Source organism: Letharia columbiana (assembly GCF_014066305.1).
Source record: "Letharia columbiana isolate WasteWater2 chromosome Unknown Sc0000013_s0, whole genome shotgun sequence".
Taxonomy (NCBI): Eukaryota; Fungi; Ascomycota; class Lecanoromycetes; order Lecanorales; family Parmeliaceae; genus Letharia; species Letharia columbiana.
In genome coordinates, this window is record NW_023501052.1 from 593,800 (window position 1) to 616,854 (window position 23,055).

General features: G+C 50.6%; 10 protein-coding genes across 10 annotated transcripts; 3 read left to right on the plus strand and 7 right to left on the minus strand.

The window, feature by feature from the left end:
• Positions 1–305: 305 nt before the first annotated feature.
• Positions 306–4,607, minus strand: HO173_005115 (uncharacterized protein; the record flags this gene model as incomplete). The annotated part of the gene is made up of 1 exon (XM_037307033.1): positions 306–4,607. The coding sequence occupies one exon, from the start codon at positions 4,605–4,607 to the stop codon at positions 306–308; it is 4,302 nt and encodes a 1,433-aa protein (XP_037166157.1).
• Positions 4,608–6,044: 1,437 nt separating this feature from the next.
• On the minus strand, positions 6,045–6,242 carry HO173_005116 (uncharacterized protein; the record flags this gene model as incomplete). Its single annotated transcript, XM_037307034.1, has 1 exon — positions 6,045–6,242. One exon carries the CDS (start codon positions 6,240–6,242, stop codon positions 6,045–6,047), a length of 198 nt encoding a protein of 65 aa, XP_037166158.1.
• A 103-nt stretch (positions 6,243–6,345) lies between these two features.
• Positions 6,346–7,982, minus strand: HO173_005117 (uncharacterized protein; the record flags this gene model as incomplete). Its single annotated transcript, XM_037307035.1, has 3 exons — positions 6,346–7,052; positions 7,523–7,731; positions 7,834–7,982. 3 exons carry the CDS (start codon positions 7,980–7,982, stop codon positions 6,346–6,348), a joined length of 1,065 nt encoding a protein of 354 aa, XP_037166159.1.
• A 550-nt stretch (positions 7,983–8,532) lies between these two features.
• HO173_005118 (uncharacterized protein) lies at positions 8,533–8,841 on the plus strand (the record flags this gene model as incomplete). The annotated part of the gene is made up of 1 exon (XM_037307036.1): positions 8,533–8,841. The coding sequence occupies one exon, from the start codon at positions 8,533–8,535 to the stop codon at positions 8,839–8,841; it is 309 nt and encodes a 102-aa protein (XP_037166160.1).
• Positions 8,842–8,909: 68 nt separating this feature from the next.
• On the plus strand, positions 8,910–9,415 carry HO173_005119 (uncharacterized protein; the record flags this gene model as incomplete). The annotated part of the gene is made up of 2 exons (XM_037307037.1): positions 8,910–8,951; positions 9,011–9,415. 2 exons carry the CDS (start codon positions 8,910–8,912, stop codon positions 9,413–9,415), a joined length of 447 nt encoding a protein of 148 aa, XP_037166161.1.
• Positions 9,416–12,366: 2,951 nt separating this feature from the next.
• On the minus strand, positions 12,367–13,804 carry HO173_005120 (uncharacterized protein; the record flags this gene model as incomplete). Its single annotated transcript, XM_037307038.1, has 4 exons — positions 12,367–13,045; positions 13,090–13,328; positions 13,388–13,540; positions 13,637–13,804. The coding sequence occupies 4 exons, from the start codon at positions 13,802–13,804 to the stop codon at positions 12,367–12,369; spliced, it is 1,239 nt and encodes a 412-aa protein (XP_037166162.1).
• A 389-nt stretch (positions 13,805–14,193) lies between these two features.
• On the minus strand, positions 14,194–17,850 carry HO173_005121 (uncharacterized protein; the record flags this gene model as incomplete). Its single annotated transcript, XM_037307039.1, has 3 exons — positions 14,194–14,897; positions 14,957–15,230; positions 17,407–17,850. The coding sequence occupies 3 exons, from the start codon at positions 17,848–17,850 to the stop codon at positions 14,194–14,196; spliced, it is 1,422 nt and encodes a 473-aa protein (XP_037166163.1).
• A 422-nt stretch (positions 17,851–18,272) lies between these two features.
• HO173_005122 (uncharacterized protein) lies at positions 18,273–19,825 on the minus strand (the record flags this gene model as incomplete). The annotated part of the gene is made up of 4 exons (XM_037307040.1): positions 18,273–18,708; positions 18,756–19,117; positions 19,162–19,207; positions 19,749–19,825. 4 exons carry the CDS (start codon positions 19,823–19,825, stop codon positions 18,273–18,275), a joined length of 921 nt encoding a protein of 306 aa, XP_037166164.1.
• Positions 19,826–19,968: 143 nt separating this feature from the next.
• Positions 19,969–21,919, minus strand: HO173_005123 (uncharacterized protein; the record flags this gene model as incomplete). The annotated part of the gene is made up of 2 exons (XM_037307041.1): positions 19,969–21,528; positions 21,578–21,919. The coding sequence occupies 2 exons, from the start codon at positions 21,917–21,919 to the stop codon at positions 19,969–19,971; spliced, it is 1,902 nt and encodes a 633-aa protein (XP_037166165.1).
• Positions 21,920–22,410: 491 nt separating this feature from the next.
• Positions 22,411–22,860, plus strand: HO173_005124 (uncharacterized protein; the record flags this gene model as incomplete). The annotated part of the gene is made up of 1 exon (XM_037307042.1): positions 22,411–22,860. One exon carries the CDS (start codon positions 22,411–22,413, stop codon positions 22,858–22,860), a length of 450 nt encoding a protein of 149 aa, XP_037166166.1.
• Between the last annotated feature and the right edge of the window lie 195 nt (positions 22,861–23,055).

Sequence of the window (23,055 nt, forward strand, 5' to 3'; positions counted from 1 at the left end):
TCTGTAGGGATTATCTCTTTCCAATAGCGACTTCCATTGGCGAATACGAGCATATAACTCTTTGCTTTCTAGCATACGTAGGCATGGATATTAGAGAAGTGTATAGTAATCCCCGAATATGACGACTTGTGTTTCACGATGCAACAAAGCAACATCAGGTCTAAATTACCCCTTCTCCTTTCCCCCTTCCCCCTCCCCCCACTCCCACGCCCACAAGATCTCAAGCAAACTGCTCATCTTCCTGGCCTATATCCACCATCTCCTCCTCCTCCCCAGCCCCAGCATCCCGGGTATCCTTGTCCTCCTTATCCTCTCCGCCTGAATACCATCCACGACTCATGATTCTGGTCGTCGTCGGCCTCCGCGTCCGCTGCGGTAGGTTGGTTCGAAATTTCCATTGCGGAGGGCTGCTCGGAGGTGTCCACGGCCTTGGCGGTAGGGAGGGGAGGGAAATCCGACGAGCTCAGGGATTCCTTCATCGTTAGCTCCAGAGACCGTTGCTCCGCCGCATGGGCCTCTGCAGTGACCTCGGAGGCTTCCTTCGCGAGGTCGATTTGCGCTTGCTCCGCATCGTGAGCGTCAGCAATTGCCGTGAGCTCGGGATTACCGATAGGCCGCGTGGTGTGTCCTCCGCGGGTGCGGTACTTTGGCAACGGACCAGCCTTGGGTCTGGCCGGCAGGTTCTTCATATCCTTCCAATTGACCCTGCCAGCGGCTAGGGAATCGTAATCCTTCAGTCTCTGGGTCTCTCGCTCAACCAGGAGCTTTTCCTCGCCCATTTTGGCACGGTCCTCGATGCTCTCGGGATGCGAGTCTTCTATCCAATCGGTCATCATGCAGTCGCGCTCTTTGGCGTCGCCTATCATGTTGGCAATAGCATTGTATTGCTTACCGCGGTTCGTTTTGGTGTTCGACACAAGCAGTGCCGCTTGGCAGAAGACGAAGGTAGCATCCCTACCGCGAGTGAGGGCGACGTTGAGACGGTTGGGACTCCTCACGTGGCGAGTGGCGATCCCCGGTTGGATGTAGCCCTCGCCCCCATTGTCGTCTTCATCCTCGAGCGGATTCCCGTATCTTGCCATCGAAGCCTTGAGCTTGTCCTTCGCAGCGACGATGTCGACGATGATAACGCGAGACTGCTTACCCTGGAAGGCATCGACGGTGGAGATCTCGATGGCGTCCTTGATCGCCTTAGGCCACCGCATGTCGCTAATCTTTTTTCTGAGAAGGCGACGCTGTCCTTGGTAGTAGCTAAGGATCTTGATCATCCGAGCCTTGATGGTTCCTTCTGTGAGGAAGCGGTCCACCAATCTGAGGATAGAGTCGGCATTGGCGTAATTGACGAGGGACGTCCCGTTGAGCTCGACCCGCGAACAACCATTTGCCACGTTGGTAACGACGTACTCTGACCCTTGGCCATTGTCTCCTCCGACATTGGCAGCTCGGGTCATTTTGCGTATGGCTTTCCGTACATCGTTGTCCTCCTTGACCTCATCGGAGTCGTGCAGACCTGCATTGTCGTAGAACTGCCACCGCGGAAACGCTGAGCATGCTGGACACATACGATACTGCGTGTCCAGAACCAAGCTGTTGAATCCCTTCATGGCAAGTAAAGCCAGTGGTGACACTTTGGCATTCGCGAAGAATTCATTGGACTGCCCAGACAGCGCCGTGGGCTCAAGCTGTTGGATGTCGCCGAACAAGAAGAGACCCTCCCACTTCTCGAACGTCGTGAGTGGCACGCAGAGACTGGGAATGGATATGTGGCCAGTCTCATCGCAGAAGATGGCCGTCGGCACAAAGGAGCGGGAGCCTTCGAGCAGAGACCCTCCGCAATTACTTGCGATGCTGAACAAGATATGAGTCTCTGCCAGCACTCGCTCGACCATAGAGTCGCTCTCGTCCTCGAATGCCGTCCTCTCTACCCTAGTGATCCTTCCGCGCTTGGCTTGGTATTTTGCCATGCACTCCCTGTATTTTTTGGAGTTGTCGAAACTGGCGATGGAGATTGCACCGGTGGCAAGTTGCCTGTGGAACTCATCCGGTGACAAGCGTTCTCGAGCGTCTCTGTAGTCCGCTTCGGCCATCCGCCTATCTCTTTCGGTGATCTCCCAGATGCGGTAGTCGAGTGTCATACCGGCGGCAACGTTGGACCGCTTTATTGGGTCGTATTCCTGGATAGCCTGGTACGCCTCATTGAGGTTCTCGTACTTCTCGAACATCTCAGTAGCGTATTCCTGCCGTGTGGCGAACTCCATGCAGATCTTGTCGAGGGCGTTCCGGATGGCTGGGTTATCCTGAGCCTCTTCTGGCCCAAGGTACTCAGGCATCTTGTCTGCCTCACCATCCGCGCCAGTGTACGCAGCGTAGCCGATCTTTGCAAGCCGCTGCGCTTTCTCTGCGCCATCGGTCTCAAGACGAAGACATTTGATGTCCTTCCTATCCTCTGGGCTAAGGCCACTCCAGACAGCATTGGCATCTGTATCCACGGCAACGTTGGAAGAAGCGACACAAACGACCTTGTGTCCAACTTTGGTCAGAGCAATGACCTTGTCACGAAGAGTCCTCGTCTTGCCTGCACCTGGTGGGCCCTGTACCACTGCGATATTACTTCGCATGGAAGAGGCTGCCATGAGTACTTTGTCCTGGCTTTGGTTGCTCCTGCGGGTTTGTTTCAAGTCTTGAAGGATCTGCTTGTACTTATCCTTGTTCGCGTCTGACCGACGGTGCGCGGGCCCTGCTGTGAGGTCAGTGACCGTACCTGTTTTGCTGGGATCTGACCAAAAGGCCAGACGGATCGGGTCAAGGAGCCCTGGCGCATAGTCCTCGCTACAGAGCTTGGCGAACGCTCGTTTGTCCCGATTTGCTGTGGTACGATCGACCTTGACAGTGACCATGGCAAGGGGTAGCTTCTCATCCACCAAGTACCTCTTAGTAGGCCAGCTCTTCACGTCTTTATTGAAGCGCCTCGGCATGGTCATCAGACAAACGAAGTCTGTCCCAGTCGTCTCGAGCCAGGCTCTTCCTCCATAGCTGTCAACTTTGCCATAGCAGCGGTGCTCGCCGAACATCTCGCGCCCTTTCTTTGCCGGCCCGGAGTCCCCGATTTCGATGGTGACGGTCGTGCCTACTGGAGGAACAGCGGCCTTCGTTCCGGTCTCCTGATCACGGGTCATACGAACCCCAGCCCAGTAGGTATCCAACATCTTCGGGGCGGGCACTAGGTTCTTGCCCTCAACGGTGAACTCTGGCATTCTCTGAAGGAAAACCCTATGGTAATCCAGCGCGAGTTTGGAGTGCACACCTTCGTTGTATTGCAACTCGCGGACCAGAGGAACACCGTAGGTGACGTGGAATGTCTTGATCGAATCCCAGGTTACCGTCTTCGGCAAGTTGTAGTATGTAGGATTGCGCGACCTATCCTCGACTTTTTTGCCGGCCGGGTCCGTCACTTTGGGATACCGCCTATACATACCGTTGCCGATTATGCCGATGGTTTTTAGGCCCCAGTCTATCATGGGCTCGTCATTCTCATCCAGGTATTGATGGAATGGCGGTGTGTGGTCCTCCACTGCATGGGTAAGTGGTAAGATGCAGCCGTCCATGAGTCGTTCAGATGTGGCGTAGGGGTTCATAAACCACACGGTGACCTGATAGCTTGGCTCTCCTCCGCTATACATGCGGTGCAGATTATCGGAAGGTGCGACCCAGTCATCACCCTTCAAAGCCTGGGCCCACTCCTCCTTCATTGGCGATGACTTGTGGACGTTGCTCTTGAAAGTCATGCAGAACAGCTTGTCGGCATCTTCTGGCTTCTTGCAGAGCGCTTGAATGGCGGGCGGGTAGGTGAACTTTAGCAGTTGGGGAACTGATGGCTTCGTAGCTGCCTCAACACCAAATTCTTCCATCATCCACTTGCCTCCGATCTTGACTCCTGGCTCCCAGCCTACGGCGAAGGTGTTGTAGTGATCTGCCCGTTTGGAGTCGCTGCCGTCCTTACCGAATTTGAAATTGAGTCCGACGGAGGGTTGTGCCAAAACACCTGGATCGAGTTTGACCTTTAAATCCCAGCCTGGCATTGATGATTTTGGGAATGGGTTGCCCATGACCACATTTGCATCGATCATGACTGCACACGGCATCGGCCCGGCTCGGAAGAGGTGCTCAAAGCTGGTTGGTCGTCGATTGGCAGGCACGTCTCCTGTGATATCCATGGCGTTCTGATCTGCCGTTGGATGGTCGCTCTTGGCCTTCTTGCCTGAAGCGGTTGGTGAAATGCCGGAAAGAGGTCGGTTTCGCTTTTCTGGTCGAGGTCCCTGAGTCTGACCGAACGCAGCTGCCTTGTTTGCTTCGGCCTTTGCGTCAGCTTCGACTTGTTGGTGAGCTTTAACCTTCTCTCTGAGCAATGCAACCGGGTCGAAACCACCGGCTCGCCTTTCGTTTCTTATCGTCCTTGACGTAGGAGCGCCACTCGAGATTTCAATAAGAGCTGCGTCCATCGCTGATGATGCAGACAGTGGTTGGTTGGGCTCGGCCGATGCGGGGAGGGCAGGGGCAATATCCTCGTCATAATCGATAGAAGGTTGAGATGTCCCTGATGAAGACATTCTAAATTATAGCAACTGGGGGTTCAATTCCCCAGTGGAGACGCACTCACACCCGGAGGTGTGTTGGGACACGAGTTCCGTAGGAGCCGGAGCCCCTTTCCCACAGTACCGCTGTCCTCTGCTTTGCAGAGGGGAGATCGTGATTAAAACGGCAAGCATAAGCTCTAGCAGTAATCGGTCACTTGAAGAAGAAAAGGGAAAAGAAGAAGCAGCAAGCAACTTTGTTCTGGTTCCTCGCTTAATTCCACGCTAGCACGAAAACGGGAAGCGCGGTGATGATCGGGACTCCATACTTCTTCCGCCAGGTACTAAAGTGTCCTAAAACTTTCCTACAATACTACGCGTGCAGTGCCATTGCTAAGTGGTGAGGAGATATATAGGAAAGTCGTGGTATGTTCCTACTGCTAAGAAGACCGAACTTAGTTGCTCAGACGCAAACATTGCAGTTTTAGGAATACCAGCATACGTTTAACAGCATGAAACCGCAAGCCCAGCAAGTATAACTTTGCCTCCCAGTACCTCATTCAAATCGCAGCTGTACTCTCTACAATAGTTTTCAAGCTCTCTGCTTCCTCCACCTATGCCTAATACGCAATCATACCTCCCCAGATCGCACCAGACCCACGTCTTTGGTAGATTCGAATTCTGTTCTGGATTTTTCGATGGCAGAAGTCTCAGGTGGGCCAAAAAGGAATGTGAGCAAGGAGGGATGTGTCCACGTTCTTTGTTGATTATTAAGTTGTAAAGTGAGATAATGAGTTGATGAAGGGATTTGTTATCAGCAAGCCAACTCTGCTGCTACTATGATGTCTTGATTCGAACACTGGAGCAGAACCGCCCATTATCCAACAGGTTATTTTGAGATCCTACGAGCGCCAGTTTATACATACCCTATTACGACCCATGAGCCTTTCCAAGTTCTTCACCCCCTTTTTCATCTGTTCACTGGTATGCCTTTCCTTCCCCGACTCGAGTTTGGACAAGACGTTTGTCGAGGGGTGGTCGTGTCAAGATGCAGCTTTTGTGATGCGCAGGTTGCATAAATTGTCCTATCTCAGGATCCAGGGCCAATTTCATGTCAGTACAATCAGGTGGTGAAAACGGTGGTAGGTGTGATGCGCAGGTTGCATAAATTGTCCTATCTCAGGAATCCCATGGGCCACATTTCATGTCCAGTACAGATCAGGTGGTGTTCCAAAACGTGGCTACTAGGAGGGTGTGAACAATGTTACGACAGGTCAAGTTCGAGACGGGAGGATATCAGGATGATGTTGATGCTCTGGTACTCTTGCAACACGTCAGTCAGCAAATATAAATTAGGGGATTGAGAATACTTAGCGTAAAGTTCGCAACATCAATTGATGCAGCACACGAATCTCCTCCATCTGTTCGACCTCTAGACTCACAGAGTTCACCCAAGAGTGACCCTAATACGCTTCAGTCTCCTGGTTCCAGCGCCTCAACGATCTTTTGACAGGCTGCATACGCCTTCCGAACCTTGTTCGTGAGCCAACCTTCCTGCTGAACCTTCGGCGCCCATCGTAGGAACTCAGCATACAACTTGCCCCGTTTTTGCTCCTGCTCGGCGTTGGCCATGTTCTTGTCTTCAAGGACTCGTACTTGGAGCCGAAGCATCTCGTTTTCTGCTTTGAGCTTCTCGACATCGTCGAGATTTCCCTCCTCTCCATTTCGACCCTGACTCAAGTCACTATCGACGTGAGCGCTCTCAAGCTCTTCGTCAAACAACCAGCCCCTCACTTGGAATGTGGTGGAGTTCCGGACCATGGTGGTCGGGTGGGCAGGGACCGAATTGAAGAGACTCGGGAGACTGTGGCTCTGGCGATGGTTGCTTGGAAGCTTCTTCATGAGGCATACTATACCAAGACCGCGAGCGTGAGCTCAAATCTTCTGATGGACGTGATGCCTCTAACGCGATGCCATACCAGTCCTGTGGATGATTGTGAGTAAGCCAGTATGGGGTCGGGTCGTCGTTCGATTTTGGCTCTTTGGTCTCCTTGGTTGCTGCTGACTGCGGGCCATCATCTTCTGCAAAGCCGCGAACCCACCTCATCCCGTTGATCTCTCGGGTTTTGTTCCTGATAGTATTCTGAAAGATCTCGTTCTCATTTATCAATCGGTACATCTGTTCCCCCATGTATTTGTCCTTGAGATCATTGATAAGATTCTGAAGTCGCCGCTCCTCGTACTGCTTCGACTTCTCCAGGTCACTAAATCTCTGGCGCCAGTAGTACAAACGCTCCAGGAGGAAGTCTTCCTGTCGACTTTGTTCTTGAACCTGCTCGTCTAATTCTTCAACGCGTGCTCCAAGGAGCTCGCACGCAGCTTCTGACTGCCGGACAAGAGCTAAGCTCTCCCGTTTCCAATTTTTCGAGAAGGTGCTCGAGAACCTCGACGCGCGACTTGTCTCTATGTTGCGCAGAGTTGCTGGGCGCTGTTTGGTAACCGATAGACGACATTTTTTTTTTTTTTTTTAGCAGCTGGGGGTAAATCCGCCCAGTGGAGACTCAGAAGCACCAGAGCCCGGAGGCCCCTTTTCCCTCAGAAGTCCGCTGTTCCTCTGGTTGCCGAGGCCAGAGGAGAAGATTATGATCAGAGACTGTGACCAGTGAGATCTACTTTGGCAATGATCAGTGTCTTGAAGAAGGAAGGTGAGGGCCGAAAAATTATTGACCATCTAAGGCGCGCTAGTGGGTGTCGTCACGTGTTGATGTTTGGCAAAATCAGGGAACTAATCTCTACGACGCTGTACCGCACCGAAATAAACTGGTTTTCGAGTAGACACTTTTGTATGCAGTATTGTATTTGGGGAATCGAACTTGGTTCCTGCATCGAAGCGCTGTTCTTCTGGAGTATATAACACGGCGACTTTCCATCTTTCTCACTTCCGTGCCTACCAGGACTTTCTTCCTCTTCTCCCTTTCCAAAATCTCCGTTCATTGACACATCACCAGCCAGCATGTTCTCGAAAGCACTCTTTGCTTTTGCAACGGCCTCTGCATCCTTTCCGTACCACCGAAGCGCAATGAGATTCTGCGCAGGGTCCACCACGGATATCCTTTGATACTTTCTCTTGGTGGGCCCAAGGACAGAATTGTGGTCAGAGCTGTGGCAGTGTGGCTGCTTTCGACTGTAAGCTTTCTAGTTGTCTTTGTGTTCTGTTCTGCTCTGGCCTTCTGCTATCATAGGCAATGTCTGGTTTATGTACTGAGGCTGCGACGCTGGCTCCAAACGGTTCAATGCCGTTGGAGGTGTGTGACGTAGCAGAGCCAAGTGGTCGAAAGTCGCCTCGCCAATCTGTGGTAATGGCGTCGACGTTGCCAGTAGAGGGGCATCATCCTCCACAGCCTTAGCCATATTGAAAGCAAGGCGTCGACACGCCCCGAAAGTAACGACATTGCGAGAGTGCCGTTGAATCCTCCTCGAGACGCTTGCCCGCGGTCCACTGCACTCAAGGGGATGCAATGAGTCTTATCCGTGAAGATGTCCTACCTTCTGAATCATGGAGAGGGAAATGAGTGCGGCGTACATATGGCCCTTTCTATTCGGTAGCTACCACTGTATTGTAAGGCGGCATTAGCAGCCGTAAAATGGATTTACCGAGAAAAGCTTTGTTGCGATGTCTAAGTGAAGCTACAAACATTAGAACCATCTAGAAAGTCGGAGATCCTGTGTGAAGACTCGAGAAAATTCTCTAATCAACACAAAATTTCCCACCTGATTTACCGACATCAGCTCTCAAAGATCTTACACTACATCACCAGCATCTTTCCAAGCCTTCCCAAAACTTTCTAGCGCTTTCAGAGAAAACCAAACCTGGGAAGCCACACCAACAGCCTTGCGTTCAACGCGACCGCTCTCCGTCGAGAGATTTACTTCGACCCTGACCACCTCATTTACTACCAAGATGACTCCCAACTCTCTACCTGGACTTTCCATCAAGCAGGTGGGTTCGTCAGCTGAGAGCAGATCTTCGAAACGAAAGATCAAAACAGAGTCCGCCGGTGTCAACACAATCGCGAAGAGGCCGAAAACCGACGAGTCAGCCACCGAGGAGCCAGCAAACGATTCTTCTGCTTCAGCAACCGTGACTGATGACCTAGATACCGTTATCAGCGGCGTTGCTGAGCGTCTTAGTACGATGAAGCTACTCCTGGGCCGAGGCAACTTTCCGGACGTGGAAGAGCTGGCGAAGCAGGGACCTGGTATATACTGAGAAGCCTTCGCACGCTGGTCGACCTACGAAAAGACGAGCTCAGAATTATTATGGAGAAGAGAAGAAAGATGGCAGAGGAAGTTGCTGAGCAGGAAAAGGTGCGGGCCGATGTGTGTTCCTTCCTGCGGCACTTGCTAGAATCTTGTTGGATTGCTGACGACAATCGTAGAGGGAGAAGAGTCTCCGCGCTCAACTGTCGAACACCGAGGCTATGGAAGAGGCGCACGCGACAGAATTGGAGAACCTTCTTCATGATGTTGGTGGTGTTGTGTTCTTTCGCGCAATCCTCGGCGAAGATGAAGTAACGGTCAGCTTCACAACAATCACCAAATCCCAGGAAGCTGTCGTGACTATCCACCACGCGAACCGTCGCAAGCTCGTGTGGCATGAAAAGCTAGAAAAATGTGTTGTAACCATCAAGAGTTGGGAATGGATCTTGTGCTTGGATCAGGGCTCTGGAAGGCCGGGAATTCATCTTCATCATATGATGGAACATGATGTGGCGGAGCTTCCTAGTTCATTGCGGCAAAACACAGAGCGAGGAGCATGCTACTGCCGAGAACCTGGCGTCTGAGTCAGTGATCCCATGAATCGATCAGGGAGGTCGCTACTAACAGTGGGGGAAGAGCAGTCACTGATTCAAAAACAAGGGTTACGGATTAAGGACAGATATCCGTTGAACCTTTGCCCCCGGCATCATGAGGCAGGAGATAGAAGACAAGCATCCGGAACCGAATGTACTTTCTGTGATACGTCACCGAGCTCGCAATGCCACACGTTTTCCGTCTCCCACAACTTGCTTCTCTTATCCGCCTTGCTTTCTTGAACAATGCGTTCCTCCAGCCCCAGTAACCCTGATGACCTCCTTTCGACAGCACTCGAGTAGTCCCATATGCAAACAATTCCAGATGAAGAGACGATTGCCATGGAACCACCGCTCAATCAGACGACCTTGTCTTTTCCATACAACCACCCCTTTAGCCATGGTTACTCCATCCTCCGCGTTGCACGGTCTTATTCTCTAAATGTTTAAGAATGGTTTTGCGTTCTTCTTTTACCTCCATGGGTCCGTCCAATCTCAGTCCTCGCTAAGTTTCCCAACGCTCCACGCCCCACAACAGCTCCTCCGCCACGTACATCATGATCTCCATTGTAATGCGCCATCGGAGTCGAATCGTTGACTCTAGGTATACAGATCTATCGTCGTACAGCCTATGAAGGTACACAAATGTCTTCAGATTAGCCAGCCAAACACCATGATGTTTTTATATACCTTTTCAGCATGCATCGAAAAAGGCCATATGTTTCGACCAGTTGCTTCTTATCTTCAGTGGTATCCACCATCGATTCGATCTCTTGTGCCCACCGCTCAAATGCCTATTTGGGTTCCCTTGCCAAATATCTCAGCGGCGAATGCTCCGTCCTGCTCGAAATTCTGAATGTACCCATGGTAACTGGTTGCGGTACAGAGAGCGAACCAGTGTCTGAGTACGACTAGTCTTGAAGAGAGGTCTGGATGGTGCATCAGATCCTGATAATAGACTGGGGCCGAGTCGGAAAGGATCTCCTCAATGATTTCGACCATGAATAGAGAACCCTCAGCTTGCACGAATCGTGTGTCTAACTTCCGTTGGACTTCTTGTGGCAGGAATTGCGATCGAATAGCAGGCGTTCGCAGAGCGTGTGCACCCGGCAGAAGAGTTGACACTCACGCTGGCACTGTTCATCTTTGTTCCAACTCCACCAATGGCTTTCCGAGTTGCAATGACGGTGGATTCGACTTTGCTACTGCGTAATCATTGCGAATAAGGTTCCTACACTGACCATCCTGGGCACCGCTCGATTTCATTCCTCAAGACATCTCTGTTCAGCGTGGTAACGTCTTTCGGACAAGCCCCCAGAAAGTCCATCGGACGGTCTATGCCATCGGATATATTAGACTCATCCCTTTTTGCCAGTCGCCAGAGGGTCTTGTAAGGTTGCAAAAGCTGTCTACAGAACAAGACGATCTGGTTTGGGAAGCGGCCATCATGGAAAAATCTGCCGAACCGAGCACTTGTAATTGAGGAGGTCCGTCAGCTCCGGAAACCCGCTGTACGAGGTAGGAGAGGGCCATGCAAATATTGCACTCCGCTGTTTGCGAAAAAGGTTTCAGGTAGTATGGATTGTGATACCCGATCAGTACCGCAACGTTAGACACAAGTCGTCTGTCCACGTATTTCAGCCATCTTTAGCGCCCATTCCCCATTTTGGCTCACTTGGTCCTCTTGTAACTTCATCCTCTTTTCGTTGGCACTCGACGACGTTGGGGACCGACGTAATTAGAGAAATGATGTGATTGACTCAGAACCAGAGAGAGGAGTAGAGCTTTCGAACCAGCCTGCAAGTGGTAAGCGTATGTGAAACGATCGAATCTCGTGACGTAGCATAATTACCTTGCTGCCCATTGCTTTCACTCCGCTTGGCCAACAGAAGGGGCTTGTTTGGATGTGTCGCGACCGTATTTGTTTGGCGCTATCATGTTAACGACGGCTACACTGATTCAAATGCCTTACGATCCCTCGTTCGCGTTCTTCTCCAAATCGGAGAAAGCTTTCCTGATCTTGTGTAGAGCCGTGCCATTACGTAGGACTTCTGGCGCTCTTTGCAAGAATGTTTCAAGGAGCTTGTGCTACTTTCGCTCGCGTTCTTCAGTGCGGCGATTCATTGCCATGAGATCCGGGTTCTGCTACCGAGGAGTGTTGCTCTACTGTCTCAGAGTCGTGTTCCCAAGCTGAGGTTTCCAAGTCCGTGTGATGCTGCTCCTCATTTTGGTTCTGCACAATGTTGGAGTTTGCTTGTGAGTGGGTGATTAAGCTTCGAGCTGCGGAGCAAGGAAAGACTTGTCGAGCCACGTCAATGTCCTCTTCGAGAACCCAGATCTGTTGTCCGTTAGTTATATTTGGGAGACTTCTTCGTCAAATATTCCGGGAATAGACAGGAACTTCTCTTCTGTATGCTTGAGATCATCTTCGGGCTTTTTTATTCGCCCTGGTAGAGCTTCTCTTTTTTCTTCCTCTTGTCCTGACAGGTGCTATTGCGATTCCGACAGCCTGAACTCGAAAATGCATCACCAAAAACTCTCTTCAAGCCAACTCAGACGTCCAGCAGTTCCCCCACTTTGACGATCTAATGCAGATCATTGAATCCTTTCTTGCTCTGATTTTTGGAGGCATCCTTGCGTTGCACATCTGCTGCCCGCTGCATGAATTCCTCGAAAAGTTTGCACCATTTCTTGTCTTGTTCTTAGACTAGAAGGTTCTTCTCGTGGAGATCCTGCTTCTGGTGCCGAAGACCCTTCGTTTCTTCTTTGCTCAGCGTTCTCTGTTCTGAGATCGCCGAGCTGGCTTTCCGACGTGGCTTCTTTTCCACGCATCTGGTCCTTAGCCGAGTATTGCGCTTCGAGCTCGTCGATGTCCTCTCCTGGTACTTCCAGCTGATCCCCGAATGTTGAAGATGTCCAATCCTCTTGAATAGGGCCATCTACTAAAGAAGGCTGTGCTGCAGGATCTCCCACGTGCTCGTTTGCAAGCGCCATCTGAGTCTCATGCAACGGTGACTCTGAACCTCCCCAGAAACAATCTTCTTATTGGAACTTACGGTACTCATCAGCAGCTGCTCCAGCTCTTCAATAGTCTGAAATTGCTCTTCAACAGCTTGATGTAGTCGAGCTACTTCGGTAAGAGCATTCTCAAGCTCCTGTGCTTGGTCCTCGGCTTGGCTTTTTGGCTTGTGAATAGAGTACCCTGCTTTAATGGCCGAACGAGACCGCTCAAGGTCGACGAACTTTTGCCTGAGCTTGTTCACAGTTTGCTGCGATTCGGCAACCCGCAAGTTCGCGATGCGGTCTTGTTCTTCGAATTTCTTGCGAAACTCACTGCTCGAATCTTCAACATACAGTTTGTGCAAGTTGTCACATGCCGATGCGTTCTTAGCCGATTTCTTTGCTTTGTGCTGGTGGCTTGCTTTTGGGAGCCGTGATATGATTTTCCGGATCTTCAAAACGTTGTTGGATCTCAGTGTTCTACGCTCGAAGAGCAAATGTCGCAAAAATGCGGCGGAATCGTCCATGTAGCGCTTTTTTAGGTTGTAGTGAGTCATTTCCATGAGGCTGTCCAGAACCTCGACTAGCGCGCTGCGAATGGACTCTTTGCTATCAGCGGGCCTATAAGCGTGAGTCAATGCTTCCTCATATCTCGGGAAACGTACCCTTTGTTTGGATGTCGGTCAACTTGTCGAGAACGCAATGCTTCCAGCGCTGCGTCTTCTTCCAAGGCCAACATCTTCGCTTGCAACTGCACAGTCTTCATCTTCGTCTTATCAATCTTGACGATTGGCAAGCCCACAATCGGTTTCGCATTCTCGTCCGAGAATTTTACTTCCAGTACAAGATTCAGGGCCTCGTTGTCTGAACCTTGTATCACGTACCAAGTCCTCTTGATGAGTACCTGACTCACTCCGGTGACCTGTTGAGGTTGCCTTAGAATAGGGGTAGTTGGGCTCCAACGAACTTTTCCGAAGCGGTTTTCTCCCGACGGAACTGATCCAGTTCGACCCTGGCCTTCTTCCGCTTCTCGTCATATGAGTTTGATGACGATACCTCGAGGCCTTCGATCTGTGTCAAGCACTTGACAGATGTGTGGCGGAACTTTAGGGTCTCCTAGCATCCGATAGGTAATGTATCGATGATTGGCGTCTTGAGGATGATGATAAGCGCGATCCAGTCAAGAAACCGTAGCAGAGTCTCCCGCGTCACATTTGTCAGGCTTTTAAAATTCGCAGCATTCATAGTCTTCGAACGTAGGTGAAGTATGTTCGAGAACTCCGCGCACATGGTGCTCTTCAGATTCTTCGTCTTGGCCGAGATTATCTGATCGGCCAAATAGTCAGATACCTCTTCTGAAAGTCGGCCCAGACTAGCCATATTGTTCTCGCAAACCGATAGGTTGGTGTGGCAAGAGGACACGGTGGCAGGAGAAAATGATCTCAGTGATCACGGTGGGATAGTTGTGTGGCATTTCTTGCTGAGAATGGAGACGAGTACTGAGTTGAGCTTACTAACGAAAGTTAGCTTGGGAGTTGCTCTAGTAGTGGTCAACAAGGTCTTCTACAAGCCGTTCAGTGGAGGCATGTAGAAGACCTTGTTTTTGTTTCTCGAGGTCGCAGAAGTAGACAGCGAAGGTGGGACTACAAAGACGCCAGCCATTAGCATGTAAAGGATGAGACCGAAATGGAAGACTTGGCCCAGACAGCGTAGTCGAACTATCTTTGAACCCTTGGGTTTTGTTCAGCTGAGCACTCGCATCTCCATTTTCACTCCAAAAGTTCCTCGTTCACGATTTCTGCTAATGCTGCAAGTAGCTGCTGCTCCTTGTGGGTAGAGTAGGTGAGACGCTTGATCTCGTCCCAGCGGTGCACAAAAGCCTCGCGTGTCCGTCGAGCTCTCTGTACTACCGCTTGTAGCTTCGCGATCTTAGGTTTCATGTCGTTACATGTAAGCTCGAGAGCTTTAGCCTTGGCTCGGAGCTTGTCGTTTCCAGGCTCGAACTTTAATTCCCTTCCCCGGTTCTCCGCCCTTCGGACGTGTTCGAGTCGCTTCCTCTGGATATCAGCCTGCTCGGCTGCTTTTCCCAATGCCGACACCCTCACTCGGAGCTGAACAAGCTCTTGCTGCTCCTTTTCCAGTTTTGCAACATTAGATGACTCTGAGTCTTCTTGCTTTTCCATGAGACCCTGTGTCAGCTTTTGTAGATCATCGTTCTTTCTATGGGCTTGGTCCAGATCCTTCATAAGCACGTCTCGCTGCTGGACCAGAACAACATTGGTCTCCCTTAGAACTTTATCCAGGTGCGGCTGCACAGCTGTCCAGTCCCTATTCACCGCGGCTGTGATTTGTGCGTCCTGGTCTCTGATTCTTCCTTCTAATGTCTGGATCTTTGCTTGGACCTGGGCGACAACTTCTGTTCGCGGGGACGGCGCGATTGGTGCGGGGACGGCGCGATTGGTGCAGGCTCGGCCTGGCGAAGGGAATCGGATTGAATCTGATCCGACAAATCCCCGGTATATTGCGTAGGACCACGTTCTCCAAGCTCGAGTCGCTCAATCGCTTCCTGAAACTCTTTGTCAGCTTCCACTCGCTTCTTCAGAATATTCTTCACTTTCTGGAAGCTTTGCCCACTGTGATCGATCATTTCGCAGGCTTTGCGTAGCTCATTGACCTTTTCTTGCAACGCGAGTTGCAAGTCCTGTTCATGGAGTCCGAGTGCTTCATTCTCCGCTTTGAGCTTTAGGTTGTCCTCATCTCGCTCTCGAGCGCGCGTCTTGAGCTCGGCATGACCTTTGGAGAACTGCTGCAATCCTCAGCCAGCGTACCAACAGATTGTGCTGTCATTGAAGATATCAAGGGAATGGTACCAGCCTGAGCCAAAGTGAGCTGCAGCGGTGAACCAGCGAGTCCAAAGGACCCTGATACCACGAGAGAGGAAAGTTTGATTTTTACCAGCTGGGAGTCAATCCGCCCAGTGGATACACACCCGAACCCGGAGGTCCGACTACCACAGATGTGGAAGATTTGTTTATTTTTTACCAGCTGGGGGCAAAACCGCCCAGTGGAGACACACACCCGAACCCAGAGGTCCGACTACCACAGATGTGGAAGATTTGTTGTTTTTTTTTTTTTTTTTACCAGCTGGGGGCAAAACCGCCCAGTGGAGACACACCCGAACCCAGAGGTCCGACTACCACAGATGTGGAAGATTTGTTTTTTTTTAATTTTTTACCAGCTGGGGGCCAATCCGCCCAGTGGAGACACACCCGAACCCGGAGGTCCGACTACCACAGATGTGGAAGATTTTTTTTTTTTTTTTTTTTTACCAGCTGGGGGCAAAACCGCCCAGTGGAGACACACCCAAACCCAGAGGTCCGACTACCACAGATGTGGAAGATTTTTTTTTTTTTTTTTTTTTACCAGCTGGGGGCAAAACCACCCAGTGGAGACGCACCGACGCACCAGAGCCCGGAGGCTCTTTTTCCCCTCGTAGACCGCAGTTCCCCTGGTGAGCCAAGGAAGAAGATTTAATCAAAGCTGAAAGCAGTGTGGCTGCTTTGGCCGTGGTCAGTGTCTTGAGGAAGGAAGGAAGAGAAGTGAGTGAGTGCGAAGGTCATTCGCATTAGCGGCGCGCTAGTGGATGGTCACGTGACGGCGAAGAGTGAACTTGCTTTTCAAGTAGCAGCTTTACTTGCTAAGGTCCTAGCTACGTTTCTAGATTATTTGATCATGAAGCGAAGTGAACACATGTGTCAAGCAAATCATCTCCTCCACACGATGGATTGAACTGCCTGAAAGTAATTCCCAACCCCCCGTACCGTACCTCTCTCCAAGCCCCTGCATGGGTCAGTCATGCTGGAGACTGACTCACCATAAAGCTTTATCTAAAGCCCCAAAGGCTTGCCTTGTTTTTTTGCTAGTCCTGTCCTGATATTCCATCTGCTGACTGTGGGGTATGCCAAGGTCCGATTCATCTTCCTCCTCAGCACACGTACTTCTTCTCTCAGTCCTTCACCATGGGATACTAGCCATGTATGCTCCAACTCGAGAGTCAGAGACCCGGAGGAAATGGGAATGGAAATGGATGCTAGAACCAGCAAAGGGAGATGCTCGCGCGTTCCCCAAGTCCCAGAAGCCCAAACTCCAAATCTACACACTCACGGTGATCAGCAGCCAGTGCAGTCACATAGGCCATGAAGTCAACAAATGATGTACAAGTCACGATAGTACAATGCTCTTATCCGCAAATCTGAATCTCAACGTCTTTCAACCCAATAGCTTCATGTCCTACAGACGCGGACAATCCAGTCATCCTGCTAGGGGATACAGAAACCCCCCTTCTTCCCCTGAAGATCGACAGCGAATCAAACACGAGGAGCGGACTTGTCAATAGAGCTGAGGAGCTCTATTTCCTACCAACGTTACAGAACCCGACATGACTTCTTTGAGTCCTAGGCCTCTAGTGGATGCCGCAAACCAAGCTGAACCAGCAAACGATGGCGAATCTTACTGGGGGATTGCTACAGAAGAATCAAACCTAGGCGACGAGGATACGCACATGCTTGAGAGGCTCTTACGCGTGTGTACCTTGCTACCAAGATACTAAGAAGTGGGAGGTGGAAGGGGACGAATATGTGGCCTCTAAGAGAACGAGCGTGGAGATGAAGCCGCATGGTAGAGAGAATGCTGGGACTCAGCAGAGACTTACCAAGAACAGCAAAGGATAAATTGATGATCCCAAAGCGATACCTAGGAAGGATTGCAAGAGGGTTGTTGGCTGGAGCAATGGCCCGCTGCACAGGACTGCAGACCAAAAGAAGGAGATATGTATGAGATTTGTATGAGAGATTTCAGTAGGAAGCTTTAGTGGGAGATTCATGTGAAAATTTTCAATCTATGGAAGAATGTGTACTTGATAAGTTTTTGTCTTCACTTCATTCGCTGCAATCTCTTCTTTGTATTTGGTCATAGCTATGCACCGTCTCTCCTAGTTGCGCACTTGGGATGCCGCCCAGACTGATCACGTTCTCCCTTGATGCCAGCCGAAATCCATGGGGTGAACCCATACGCTGCCTGCAGAACAAAAGGCGCTTGTCCTCGAAGCGGCCATCATAGGAAAAGTCTCCAAACGCCAAGATCTGGAGCTTTGATAAACCTCTGGAACAGAAAGCCCACCGGACGAAGTCGAACAGCTCAAAATTTGCGATGGCTTGCGCCGAGTGATTCTCCGGCCCCACGGGCTCAACAACCCCCTTCACGGTCCATTGAATCATGTTGTCTCGGAGCAATGTTTCAAAACCATACTTCGAACGTCTGATATGGAGAAGTTTCAAGCTCTGCGTAGAGGTGCAAGACTCCAGTATTTGTCGTAGCTGAGAGAGCGAGTCGTAGCATCCCAAGCTCTCAAGACCTGACTGTTGCATAAAACGGTGCATCGCCCCCTGTCGAACCGTAGCCCAAATCTAGAGTTGCGAGAGTCAGATCTCTATCTTCACTCGGGTATAAAGAATCCGGTTGATGGAGAGTCATTTCGTGGTACACTAGTCTCTTCATGGTCGATGCATGGCATAGTATCGACTCGAAATATTGTTCTGTCGTTATCTCCCCTGATGGCGTAATCGAGAGGTACAGTTGCTGGAGGCTGTTGAACGACTGTAGAAATGCTGTCAAGCCTGAACCTCCCCAATCCTGTTTGGTAGCGAAGTCCTCCATCATAAGGTCTAGAGATTCGAGCTTGAGGGACTGGGCAGCATGGACGATAGCTCGCAGTAGAAGGTGTGTGTCTTTGCACCTGTGGATTTTCAAAGCGCGTAGTCGGCCGAAGTCGAATGCCAAAACGGTCGTATCAAGGTTCAACGGCAGACAGACGGCCGAGAGTGAGAGAGTGGTAAGCGCGGGAAAGGAGTTGATGGATGGATCCAGCGGAAGAGGTAAGACGTGTGTAGTAAAGGTGCAGGGGGTCTTCACTCGCCAGCCGTGTTTGACAGGCAGGGTTCACTGAATTCCGATCAATGAAGTCCAATTCCAGCGTTTCGAGGATACTTCTGTTTGCCGCAAGAAAGACACGCAAGGACTCTAACTCTGATGCCAGTCTAGCACCTGTCCAGGAGAAGCTTCGAGGCGCTGGTGGTGGAATAGTGTAGTCTCCACCGTGAAACAACCAGTTTCTGTCGGTCGGAGCTCCTGTATTGAGGGATAGTGAATCGATCTCCGGCTGCTCTTGTTGTAGATGGCCCTCGACACCGAGTATCTCTTTGGGCATACAACACCCTAGATCCCAACTACTTGTGGTCAGCAAGAACTTGAATGTCCTCGAGGAGAAGCGTACCGAAAGCTACGGAGAGCCCTAGGTTTGAGCTGCGCTAGTAAGGGCAACATCTCGATTCTCAACGCGTCAACACCAGTTTCTTCCCACTCATATTCGCCTCCTGGATAAACGCCGTGGAGGCGACGATCTTCGATAATGCGATGGAAGACTGCATGTATCTTGAAATGCCTGACCAAATGGAGGCACTCGAACCTCGTTTCTTTCAAAGAGTCATAAGGCCTCGAGTCGAGATCTTGTATGGCATCTTCTTCTGCTTCGATGACCAAGGTCTCGAATAGAACGGGAGAGGCGACATCTCTCCAGTATTTCGAGACGCGACGTCGAGACGCGACGTAGAGACGTGAGATCGTCCCTGGATGCAGCTTTGTTAGAACAGTACGGAACCGGGGAGCGTTCTGTCACCTACCTGCTCTGCAGTGATCGCGCCTTTGTCGGACACTCCTTTCGCTTCGCTTCACCGGTTCGTCATCTCTGCAGCAGAGCAGGCTCGAAAGCGACAACCTTTTGACACAAGACAGGTACTGTGCGAAATGGCAACGTGAAGGTCACTGCACTAGAGATCTATCGTTCTCGCCAGCAACTGATAGTTAAGAAGGATGGTTATGCGGGTGTATATTTATACATATAGATGGGAAGATGTTGTAGGAGAGATGGTTTTGTTGGGAGTGGAGGGAATATATATAGTAGAGGATGCTTCTGGTGAATACACTTAGTTGTCACTGTGTTAAAAGGAATTCAAAGCAAATTCACCTGCAAGGGAATGAATGTTCGCCGCTGTGAATATCGACCGAATGAATTTTGGCCGCTGTGAATACCAGATGTGAGTATAATTCACTTCTTTCTCAGACTGCAAGCGATTCAAATTTGTGTTGCAGCCAAGCCTCGGACATAGGGGTAACAAGGGTATCCTAGTCATTTTTATTGCCATTCACATGTTCACAAGAACAGAGGTTTAAAATACTGTAGTGGCAGGAAGCCAGCAATGATGTATACGCATGGCTCCTTGTGTAGTCCGTTCTGTCTTCTCGAGACAAAGGTAGCGCAAACAGCAAGATAAATATCGCGGGCATCTTTCCAAGAAGCGTCCGATCTACCTGCTCGCCTTCTTCATTGCATCTGAGTTCTCGATCTCTGCTTCAAATATAAGCCTCACCACCCTGAGCTTGATCGGCTAGGAACAGCGACACTTGTTGGATGATTCATAACGACGTTCTCATGCATTGCACAAGTTCAACCTCTCAGCGATACTCCAAGCCAATCTTCGTCCCTCTTCATCCTCCAGACCGATATCGCTCGACATCTTCAAGCAATCTTTCACGACACCGCCGTAAATCGATCCACACTGGCCCCATAGATCAGGAACCAGCTTAGTGAGCACAAAGTGTCGAAAAGCATAGGCATCGTCCCACTGGCCATTCTCAAACGTCTGAAGACTCTGCCACAGTCCAATTTCCAAGAGCACCAGACCTAGTGAGTATATGTCGTAGCTGTGTCGGAAGCGACGGGCGGGGTTTGCCATTTTGTCCGGGTGTTGATAGATATTTAATTGAGGCTTTTCATCGGCGTCGGAGCCCCATTCATGAGACCTAGATGGGCGAACCAGAAGTTTATCATGATCGGCTGTTTTTCCTACCTCAACCCGTCTACTAATAAAGCCACCTGACCTTTGGACCTCAGGGCTCCTTGAGTAGTGCTGCGGCCCACGATCATCGTGTTCATTTGATTGGACAACGTCATCAGGCCTCGACAACCCATAGCCCATGATATAGGGACGGCCAAGGTCCTTTCGGCGGTTCTCAAAGCTCTTGTTGTCAGCTGGTCGAGCTGGGAAGAAAAAGATGTTGTTGGAGCGGATATTCTTATGCAACCAGCCGCAGGTGTGCAGCACAACGATACTGTACACGAGCTTCTTTGCTAGATCGAAGCGAAAGCCGAGGTCAAGTATAGCATCAACATTGTCCAGGAGATGGGTCAATGAACTTGGTTTGCAGACGTGCCCGAGGTTTTCAGGGCGAGTGCGGCGCGCGAGATCGCGCATATACGAGGGCAGGTGATACACCACACCGTATCGAGAATTTGGTTCATCCTTAAACAGTCCGATGCAGTCTAGTATACGGAAGTCATGTGGACGATCGGGGACACTGAGGAAGTCTCCAAGTTGCTGGATTTGTTCCTCGGCGAGCTTATTAGGTCGACCTGCATGACCAATATAGGATTGCCACTCAACAAACACTATTTGCTGATCCTGCCGAGAGATTGCAAGCGTCCGAGGACCAGATGTTTTCACAACATAGTCCCTTTTATCAAGAAGACGCCAACGGGCTCGGAACCGCTTAGAAACTTGAGCAGGTGTAACCACTTTCGCTTTGAACCTGGCCATTTCCGCAATCCTTTCACGACCATCGGCCATTGGTGAGGACTTGTCTTTAGCAGCATCCTGGGCGGAGTCGGCCATGAAATGCAGATCGAGGAAGTTTTTGCACTGTGGTAAGGCAAAGGTAGGTAAACCCCGGTTTATTTGTGCTTGCGCCTCCCACGTGCAAAGACGAACAAGATCATCATTGTACTTTCTGAGATCCTTGAGGAGTGTTTCAACATGACCTTTGCCTTTCAAACTCCATCGACATTTCTGAAGAAGCGACATCTTGTTGTTGTAGTCATGGACTTTCCGATCCATTTCTCCGTTCTTTTCGTTTCGCTCTGCTGGTGATGGACTCCGTGACGGATCACGCCCCTCCAGTAGAGCTCGAACATTTCGAGGTATATGCGGACTCTATAATTCATGAGCCCTGCTGCTGTAATGCTACAGACTGCCCACTTACTCTATCACCTTTCGAATGATAATTGAAACAGATGCCGTATTTCCTGTCCAACCCCTTGATGTCCGTAAAGATCTCGGATATGGCGCAAAGGGCCTCAAAGCAACCATACAACATGGGTCCCCTCAGCAGATGGATTTTGAGCTTCTCGCTTCGCTGGTCTTTCGCTTGATGGATTTCAAAGTGCTCGCCCCAAACCTCTAGAGTACACCCTTCAATCAGCACATCTCGAGCTGCTTTCTGGGCATCCGCTGGTGCCTTGTAAGCGTCTGAAAAGATCTTATAGCCTTTTGCGCATGTAAAAAACATGCCGACTACTGCGAAGGAAAATGAGGCAGGATCCATGGTGGGATGGATTGATCAAGCCGTTGTTAGGTTTGAGATTGGCAAATGCAGCGCTTGAAGGTTGGACAGGGAGGGATGGATACCTGGTGGATAAAGAAAGCGAGCGAGTCATAGTCAGATGTCAATCCTTGCTCAGCCTCATGTTGGCAGCCGCCAATGTTCCTATGATATCATCCTGCATATTCAGAATGGCCGAGTCCGTCCGATACACCAGGCGTTACTTGACCGTTGCCAAAAGAATACGACTAACAGAGGCCGTTTTCTCATTCTCCACCTTCCCTCGACCCTCCCGACCCTCTTAGCCATACAACTCAATAGTGGTGCAGTACGAGTACAGGCGGGCGCCGCTTCGAAGAAAGCTCTGTGAATACTGTAAGATTAACGAATCGACATTACAGTGTACGTGTGACAGCGTTATCTGTAGTTACTCTCATCAGATCTCTGAACAGATAATCGTCGTTACAATTAATAGGTCTCAGAAGAGGAATGCGATGCACGTGACCGCGCGTGATGCGCTTAGCAAACGCGAGTATTGCTCCACCGAGTCCAACCTTTCTACGCGTCAACCTTTACCTTGGCCGAATCCCCAGCTCAAAGCGTGCGCAATTGTCAACTATACGCCCTCGCATCCGCCTCCCTCCCTCCCGCACTCGCCCCATCCTCCTATCAAAGGCCACAGCATCCTCTATGCTGCCGCCTGGCCCGCTGCAGCGTCTCCCGCTACGTCCAGACCCCCTCAAACTACGACTTTGGTCTCAAACACCGCCTCATCCAATGCAGAACAAACATTGAGCCGATTGGACACCCGCCCCCACCGCTTTGAGCTCCTCAAAGGCTGCGTGTTCTACGAGATGCCAAGGGAGAAAAACATGGTGAAGGAATGGGGGAGGACCGTGCTCGCGTTGATCAGCATGACTCTAGATGCGGGGCAAGATCTGTGATGAATTGGGGCAACGGGAGGTGTCGAGGACAGTGCTGTTTCCGCAGGAGAAGTGTGGATCTGCAAGGGAGGTCGTGAACCAGATCAGGGCACCGTGCTCCATTATCTCTTACCCCTTTTGGCGACTTTTGGGTGGTCGAGAAAGCATGGACGGCTTACAAAAGCTTCAAGTTGTCTTCAGACACGCCTCAAACCT